Source organism: Ananas comosus, linkage group 6 (genome assembly GCF_001540865.1).
Source record: "Ananas comosus cultivar F153 linkage group 6, ASM154086v1, whole genome shotgun sequence".
NCBI classification, from domain to species: domain Eukaryota; kingdom Viridiplantae; phylum Streptophyta; class Magnoliopsida; order Poales; family Bromeliaceae; genus Ananas; species Ananas comosus.
In genome coordinates, this window is record NC_033626.1 from 41,556 (window position 1) to 50,750 (window position 9,195).

The following is a 9,195-nucleotide window of genomic DNA, read 5'->3' on the forward strand; positions in this document are numbered from 1 at the left end:
TCACATGAAGCATAAGTGGCTTTCACATGCATAGATAATGGCAAGTATTATATTGTTTGCATTGCTTACATGTAGGAAAGTTGAAGAATTCCCTGCCGCTAAGGAAGTAGAAACTTTTGTAGTGCGAGGACAGAAAAGAGAAATCCAGTGTTGAAAAACAGCAATGAGCCAGGGACTGCTTTAAATGGCGTGCATATTTTTTGTCTCCTTATTATGGGAAGTGGTTCTCACAACCTTTGATGGTGAGATCGCTGGCCTTTTTCTCTGAAAGGCCGTCTCTCAGAAGCCTCCTCATGATCTTTCCGGATGGCGATTTAGGGATCGATTGAATAAAGTGCAGCACTCGCACTCTCTTGTAGGAGGCCACATTAGAGGCCACAAACTTCATAATCTCCTGCTCAGTCTCCTTCGCTTCGGCTCTCATCACAACACACGCCGCTGGGACTTCCCCAGCTTCCTCATCAGGCAATCTGTGTGCCATCAGACATTAGTGTGTGTGTGTACTTTACGGAGGCATGCAAAAGCTAGTAAGAAGGAGCACATATTAATTAAAACACCTACAACCATCAAAAACTTTTATCTTATATAAACATTCAGATTCCAGTAGACTGGAGTGCGAAGCCATTGGTGAATGTCCCTCATCGAACTTCAGTGCACCTACCCAAATACAGCTGCATCTTCAACTGACGGATGGGAGAGAAGCAGCGCCTCTATCTCTGCCGGAGCTACCTGGACGGACAAGAAAGTACCAAAAATTGAATAAAAGCATCAGATCCGTCGAACAAAATGGGTCGACCGTAGCATCAAACAGGACACTGCAACATCTTTATCTCTGAATTGCGGGATGATGTATGAAAATGGTGTCGATCGCATTGATTCAGAGTGCAATATTTGAGTCCTTACAAGCAATGCAGAGAAGAACCAACATGATTCAAATTAGAGCAATGAATAGATATGCATGCCCCTTACCTGGAAACCTTTGTACTTGATGAGCTCCTTGATCCGGTCTATGATGAACACGTCGCCGTCGTCATCTATGTATCCGATATCTCCGGTACGGAGCCAACCTTCATCGTCGATAGTTCGCTCGGTTTCTTCTCTATTTTTGTAATAACCTATGAAGATGATTTACTTACGCTTAACAGCCGTAGAAATTCATTACACTTTCGTTGCATGTTAATGCATAAAACATGAAGTACTGCATACCTTGCATGACGCATTGGCTTCGGACGCAGACTTCCCCCGGTGTGTTCTTGGGCAGAGATCGGCCGGTGTCGGGATCGACAAACTTGACTTCCAAGTTCGGCAGGATGAATCCGACCGAGTTCTTCTTTGCGTGGCGTCTGCTCGGATCGCCGTGGGTGAGGGTGATGCAACTGTGCTCTGTGAGTCCGTATGCCTCCTGGACTTGGACGTCCGGAAACCTGCGCTGGAAGGCGGCGAGGAGGTCGGGGGCGAGGGGGGCGGCGGCGGTCATGACGGAGCGGAGGGCGAGGGGGGCGGAGGGGTCGGGGAGGAGAGAAGGGGGGGCGTTGACCATGGCGAGCATGACGGCGGGGACGAGGGGGGCGAAGTGGACGCGGTGGCGGGCGAGGCCGGCCATGAAGGTGCATGGGTCGAAGCGGTCCATGACGACGACCTTGCCCCTGCTGCGGAGGGTGGAGCAGACGATGCCGGTGAGGCCGTAAATGTGGAAGAAGGGCATGAGGCCGAGGATGGTGACGCCGTCCACTCCCACGCCCACGGCTGCGTCGCGGGGGACGGCGAAGAGGGAGGAGGAGAGGTTGGCGACCAGGTTGCCGTGGCTCAGCATCACCCCCTTCGACGTCCCCGTCGTGCCCGACGAGTACGGCAGCGCACACAGGTCCCGCTGCGACACCACCGACGCCGACACTGCCGTCTCGGCCCCAGCGCGATCCGCGGCGTCCAGGAGCTCTGCCCACTGGATTGTCCCGGACGGGGCCGACTCCTGATCAGGAGCATCGTCCTCGCCCTCACCCTCGACCTCCCCGCCGCCTCCTCCTCCCCTCCCGACCAAGATGATGGGCACCCCGAAATCCTTCACCTGTTTGATTTATTTAATTTTGTTCGGAAGGTTTTAAAGGTTTTCGTAGTATATAAAGGTCGAAATTAATGCATGGCTGTAACGAGAAAGTCTCTGTCATGCACGACCAAATTGTCTGAATACTTCGATAGATAGAATGTAAAATTTATGTTCAACTTTTGAATGTATAAATAACATTATTTTTTTTGTTCTTTGGGGAATTAAGCTCCATGTGTACGTATAATCTGATAATTAAGCACGATCGAGCTCACCTTGTCGTGGATCAGTTTGTTGGTGACGATGAGCTTGGCATCCGAGTCCTCCACCTGCTTCCTGATCTCCGCCGGCAGTGCCAGCGGGTTTGCCCCGGAGAACACCCCGCCAGCGGCCATAATGCCCAGCGCGACTGCCGGATAGACCGCGACGTTCGGGAGCACCACCACCACCACATGGCCCTTCCTCAGCCCCAGCGACCGCAGCGCCTTCGCGAACCGCCTCGTGTCACGGGCCACCTCGCCGTACGTGTACGACGCGCCGGTCGCGGCCTCCACGAGAGCCACGTTGTCGGCGTAGCCCTCCGCTCCTTCGAGCACGAACTCCGGCAGCGTCACCCCTTCTGGCACCGGGACCGCCGGGAACCTGCTGCGGAAGATGTGCTGGTCTTTCCTGTTAGTGGCTGCGTCACCCATTTTTCTTTACCTGTGTTTTCTTAGCTTTATCACTGGTTGTTGAGTGGATTGCGAATGCATGCAGAGGAGATTGAGAATATATACATGGGCGTGTAAGAGTGGAAGGAGATGGTGAAGAGGTTGGTAGTTGGGCGTTTAGCAATGCCATTGGCGTGTCAAAATGAAATGGTGGGTGCGATTTTGGTTGATCATCATGGTCTTATGATTGCAAAAAAATTAAGGTGTTTGTGAATTAAGGTGTGTTGAAAGGCGCCCGACGGGCTCATTCTTCTTTAATTGTACCTATGAGGACGATTCGCAAGAGGTTAGGATTCTAATTTGCATCCATTAAGAAACCAGTTATTAATATTCTTAACAACTCTTTGCACATCTCAATAAAGTATTAGCACCAGAAAAATTACCAAGTATGATTTGAACGGAGACTCACAGCAAACTTGGAAATTAGCGCATGCATAGAGAAATATGAAGTTAGTAAAGTAACTGTAGTTTTTGTCTATGTGATCACAGCTGAATTTATAAAATTAGGTCCTCGATGCTGCTCAACTCAAAAGAAGTCTCCTCCAGAAATTGAACCAAATATGTTGAAGCTGATAAATAAATAAAACAACCGCTGTGTTTAAAAGTTTAAGCTAATGGAGAACGATATTTTTATATTTTTATATTTAACATTCTCCTCACGTATGGACTTATGATTTTTTGATAGACTCGTAACGTAGACTTAAAGTAAATGAAAGAAAATCAATTATATTAAGAGCCTGGCATGATTTGCATTCAAGACCTACTACTTTAATACCATGATAAATAAATAAAATAATCGATGTATTTTAAAAACTTAAGCTAGTAGAGTCTAGTATTTTTATATTTTTATATTCAACAGAAACTACCAACCAAAACTAAATCGACAAGCTAAGTTAAAAACATAAAGCCATGCTTATATCATGAACAAAGATCACACCGCATGTATGAGCGTGTGCGCATGCGCGTGTGCGAGCGATTAATTACTCCTTCTAGGTAACCATTTTGTTGCTAAGTAATAGCAAACAATATAAATATGCATGGAACTACAAATAGAACTCAAATTAAATGGTCTTTATAAAAGGACGAGGATAAGCATTCAAGTTGTGTGACTTACCTGCGCAGTAAAGTTGCCGCCCATGAGATCACTTCTACTAGTGCTGTTGTTGTTGTCATGGCTATTTATTCTGCCAGTGTCGTCGACATCGTCAACCTTCGGATGTAAACAAGAACCAGAAGCATTTCACGAGAATGCCCCTTTTACTAAAGGATTAAAGGATGGAACGGCCAGGATGCGACAATGCGAAAATTCCTTGATGCTACGTGAAGATGATTATGGGAATGTTGATCCGGCACCATATGCTAATCCAGGTGGAAGTGGAGCTCCAATTCCTCATGCCTGACCGTTGTGGCTCTTCCTTCCTCTTCTTGCCTTTCTCTGTATATGTATAGAACCTTCCCCTCCATATTGTTTTTCTACTAAAATCATACATAAGAATCGCATCATCACTAGCTCCAAGTAAACTGGATTAAAAAAAAAAAGAAAAAAAACTGTGATTTTATGTTCAAGAAGACAAGATACGTGGGATTGTTTCATATGTGAAGAGGAGTGTTCACAAGTACCGAATATGCTAGCCAAAGGAGTAGTCAATCCCTGAATCACTCGCAAAGTGTTCCAGAGCAATGGGTATCATGTGCTCACATTATCATACTTTGTATTACTTTTATCTTCACACTACTTGTTTGCTTCTGCTTAGCTTCTCCTTGTTTCATTGTTATTTCCTTGCTTCATTTTTTACTCTCTTACTTATTGCGTGCATGGTGGAATTAAGTGAGCATTTGCTTGCCTACTACCTAGGAATGAATGTGTATGTGAGATCAGTCCACCACGCTTGTTAAGCATATATAAAAGCATGCTATGGTTAAATAAATGCTTCCACAGATGCTGCAGCAGCATAATTTGGGAAAACATAATCGAAGAAATGGAAATGCAATGAGCATGCAATTCAACAAGGGGCAAAAATTACTGCATCAATACGTACATCTGAATAGTCCATTCACTGTTACAGTTAGCTGTCTGCTTCCACATTCTTATGATTACTCAAAGCAGCATCAAATCTTCAGTTTAATTGCTTATATCTGAGCACTCCAGCTGCATGCATCCCATGGGTTTTCCCGTGAAGAAGTGCTTTTAAGACCGATCCTGCGGCTTTTTGATTTTCACCAAAGCCCAATTACATACCAATCGAAAGCAAAAAAGGATTTAATGGTTAAAACAATGTCAAGAACAGTTGGAGAAACACAAGCAGTGGTAAAGCAGCTTCCCTCTTTCTGATCTGCCGCATTTTCCAAGAGAACCCCGAGTCGACCTCGATCATGATCCCAAACCTGCAAGTCCCGGTGGTCGGGTCCATGTTTGTGATCGTGGCGAGGTTAGAGAACCCACATGCCACGTCATCCTGATCGTTCTTCTGGTAGTAGTTGTTGAAAGCGTAAGAGATGTTCCCTCTCGCATCCAAATTACCACACGAGGTCTTGAACCCCAGGCACGTGCAGTCGGCATTCCCGCATGCATAGCTTATGCTCGGTGCGATCCTCGAGTCATCAAGATTTGCCGATGGCTTCAGCACGCACCACTTCTTGTCTAAGTACTTCACATTCTTCGCGCGAACTAGACCTCTAGAATTCGCCGTTGTCCCAGCGAGATTGAGCTGGTACTTGGGCAACCCATCGTAAGTGAAGATACCCCAGTGCCGCTCGAAATTCCCGGGTTGTATGCTCTTCTCATCCTCATCGATCAAGCTAAACAAGTATGCATCGATCGGTCCGGGCCGCATCGGTGTCCCTTGGCCCGTCGAGATGTGGTTCATGAAACCCTGATTGAATCTCTGCGCGTATTGGATGTTCGCATTTACGTCCCCATCAGTCGGCCAACCGATCTCACCGATGATTACTGGTAGATTCGCAAACCCGTTCTTCTTCAAAGCCCAGACCAGGGTGTCATGGTTTGCGTCGAACATATTGGTGTATGTGGTCGAGCCGTCTACGACGGGAGATGCATTCCCATCGAAGAAGGCATAGTCGACGGGAAAGTTGGGATCCGAATAGAGGCTGATGAAAGGGTAGATGTTGACGGTGAAGGGGGCGGCGTTGTCACTCAGGAACTTGACGATGGCGAGCATGAGGTCGTGGATGTCGGTGCGGAAGTCGCCATCGGAGGGGCGGCCAGAGGGGGACTGGTAGACATCAGCATTGAGGGGAACAGTCGCTTTGACCTGGCTGCTTAAACCAGCTTTTATGAGGGCCCTTTGGATGTTCTGGAGGGACGGAAAAGTGGTTTGGAGAAAGCTCCCATTGTACGTCTGCAAGAATGGCTCATTCCCCACTGCAACGTACCTGACGACGAGAAAGTAGGAAAACTTTGATAAGTGATATCAACTGAAAAATAGTGGCAGGGCATCTAATTCTAATATCATCAAGGTAACTTTATTAGTGAAGTTAACAAGTAATGATTATGCAATATGGTCATTCTTAAAGGTTCTAGTTTCCGTGCCCGCTACTAAACATCTATATAGGTTAAACTCTCACATCATATAAATCCTCACCTCTCACATCACCTGCAATTTATGTACCTCACAAATCTATCATGCACATGAAATGTGGTATTAAGACTACTTAGGGGCCGACCCCCGATTCCTACAAGATTGTTCTTTGTCAATAAAAATGATTTCTAGAAGCCTCTGAAACAATGAGAGTTGATGCTTAATAGCACGAAAATCCTAAAGATCTTAATAGATATGCTTCGTGAAGCAGACGAAGAAAAAGACTGAAGGAATCGAAGTTATATATAACAATGAACTTTGTTTATCATGTAATGAAATGTCTAAATCACTGGAAAGGCTCTGATTTGACACCTTCAAATCTGACATAGCAGTTAATCAGTCCGTAGACTATAATCCATAAGTAGATAGGAAAAGAGCATATATTAGGCAATGAGCCTCCTCCCTGCTTACAAATTTCCTACTGATCATACTAACTAGAAATTGTATAGTTACAATTTGATGATATTCCTTGTTAAAAGGACAAATGCACATTCAACATTTCAAGTGCAATACTCCAAAGTCACAATTTTGAGTTCATGGGCAACAATAGAAGCACCGAGGATGACTAGAGAACAACTAAACAGGTTAAAGAGCTGGAGTAAATAATAGAACAGAGTGTTTAGTGATCAGTCGATACATGCCTTTTGAAAAAAGTGAAAACCTGAGTATATACTTCTCCTCTAACTTTGACAAGAGCAATATGTCAATCTACGTATAAAGAACATCATCACGGCGAAGGCAACCATGTGATTTCATATTCAATTCCGTCATGATTCAAGTATTTGAAACTAATCGACATAATTTCTTTCCACGAAAATCAACTTATCACGTCACCATCATCAGCTAACCTTTTCCCAGAATTAAGGGATAGATTATAAACGTCTTTTCTATAATTTCTTTCCACGAAAATCAACTTATCATGTCACCATCATCAGCTAATCTTTTCCCAGAATTAAGGGATAGATTATAAACATCTTTTCTCCTCCTTAAATACAAAAGGTGAAAATTCAAGCAGAACCCTACGAAGTCCCAAAATGAGGATCTCTTAAAGTGTTCATACCAATTACTAGCAAAGATAAATACCTTTCTACTCTGCAACGAAAAAAAAAAAAGGAAAAAAAAAAAAAACCCCACAAAACCAGCATCCAATAAGCAGATCTAAACTATCTGTAGACTTTTAAATAATCAAAACGGAGGGAGAAATGGTGGTTCAAATGAACCCATCTCTTCCAAATGAAATTAGATCAGGGAAGCCGCTCACACTCTACTGTGTTTGCTGTGTTGTTTCATTAAATCCCAAGTTAACACTGATGCATACTGTATTAGAAAGCCATCTAGATCTCAAAACATCCACTGGAAAAAAAAAAAAAATAAAAAAAATAAATAATTGTAGGAAGAAGAGTGTGGGGGACCTGATATTGACACCATCACTTATGTATGAAGAAACATTCTTGGACACCCAATCTGCGGCCGCCTTGGAGCTCGTCGCGAGCGTCGCCAACATATCGTTCGGAATGCCGACCATCACCTCAAGCCCACTCTTCTTCAAGGCACTCATAGTCCCCTCCTCAGCATCAAAAATCTTAGCTTTTTGGAACCCATTATCCTTCAGCATCTGAACCACTGTGGTGGGTGAGAGTGGGTGGCTGGTTTGTGTCCCCCAGTTAGCTCCAATCCCACTCACAGATATCACCAGAAACATAAAAGAGATTACCACTCCCACCACCACCTNACACACACACACACACACACACACACACACACACACACACACACACACAAATCCCAAATCAAAGAACTTACAAACCTTAGCTGCCAAAATATAAGTAGAACAAACAACACTGAAGCAGCAGAAGGAAAAAAAAAATAAAATAAAGAAGAAGAAAATTGGAAGCAGCCCCAAAAGTCAACAGAAGAGAGTTTTAGTTAGTAGCAGGGATCATATGCGAGTAAATTGACATCAAGACAGCAGCCAACTTTTCAAAGGCAATAAATTTATCTAGGAAAAAAAAGAAAAAGAAAAGGGGGGATTTTTAACTTACAAAGGCAGATTCAGAACAAGCTCTTCATCTTTAGAGAAAATTCAAAATTATAAACCCAGAAAAAGAAAAAAAAAAAAAAGAAGAAGAAATAGCACACACAAAAATCTCACAAACAAATTTTTTTGAAAAAAAACTCACAATTTCTGACCCATTTCTTGGTTATAAGGGGGTGGTGGTGGAGAAAGAATCCCAGTGGGATGAGTGAGAGAACACAGATGGTGGCTGGATAATACAGGCAGAGGGAGCCAGAAAGGCAATGGAAAGGGGGAGAGTATTTTCTGCCAGAAAAAAGATAAGATTCTTGTTCACACAGACCAATCCAAGCAGTTTGTGCAGCTCTCAACAGCAAAATAAAAAAAAAAAAAAAAGGACCAGATGAGGACCCCAAGAACACAAAAGAAAGGCTACTTCCTACCGCCACCATCTTATCACTCTGCCACTGGTAGATAGGCAGGCCCTGGGGACTGTACCTTTATTTAGGCTGGAACCAAATATTTATTATTACTGGAATAATAGTAATGCACAGCATATTACAAGAAGTCCAAAAAAAAGAGAAATTTTAAAAAATGGTTAAGAAAGAAGATTAAGAAAAGAAAAATGCTTTAGGTGCCCATGAAGCTTTTCTTATTACAGTGTGTGAACGTCATTCATCTCTTGTGATTTTTTTGATGGCATGTGTCAACTAATTAATATTTTTGGTATCATATTTGCTGACATACAAAAAATTTATAAGTATAAAAATATTTTGAAATAAAATGTGGTGGCAGTACCAAAATTGAGACTATAAATTATTGGGATGTAAT

The 9,195-nt window shown here is 43.6% G+C and overlaps 2 protein-coding genes across 3 annotated transcripts; both read right to left on the minus strand.

The window, feature by feature from the left end:
• On the minus strand, positions 1-4,001 carry LOC109711565 (4-coumarate--CoA ligase-like 9). Its single transcript, XM_020234697.1, has 6 exons — positions 3,866-4,001; positions 2,317-2,743; positions 1,207-2,065; positions 970-1,115; positions 662-729; positions 1-470 (listed from the first exon to the last, which is right to left on the minus strand). The coding sequence occupies exons 2-6, from the start codon at positions 2,731-2,733 to the stop codon at positions 212-214; spliced, it is 1,749 nt and encodes a 582-aa protein (XP_020090286.1). The 5' UTR covers positions 2,734-2,743; positions 3,866-4,001; the 3' UTR covers positions 1-211.
• LOC109711566 (glucan endo-1,3-beta-glucosidase 6) lies at positions 3,862-8,080 on the minus strand. Of its 2 annotated transcripts, XR_002216644.1 has the most exons (3): positions 7,763-8,080; positions 4,791-6,144; positions 3,862-4,227 (listed from the first exon to the last, which is right to left on the minus strand). XR_002216644.1 is itself a non-coding variant. In XM_020234698.1 (2 exons), exons 1-2 carry the CDS (start codon positions 8,050-8,052, stop codon positions 5,019-5,021), a joined length of 1,416 nt encoding a protein of 471 aa, XP_020090287.1. In that variant the 5' UTR covers positions 8,053-8,080; the 3' UTR covers positions 4,754-5,018. The 2 variants fall into 2 exon arrangements, 1 of the variants encoding a protein (XP_020090287.1); XM_020234698.1 differs by lacking the exon at positions 3,862-4,227 and having other exon boundaries at positions 4,754-6,144.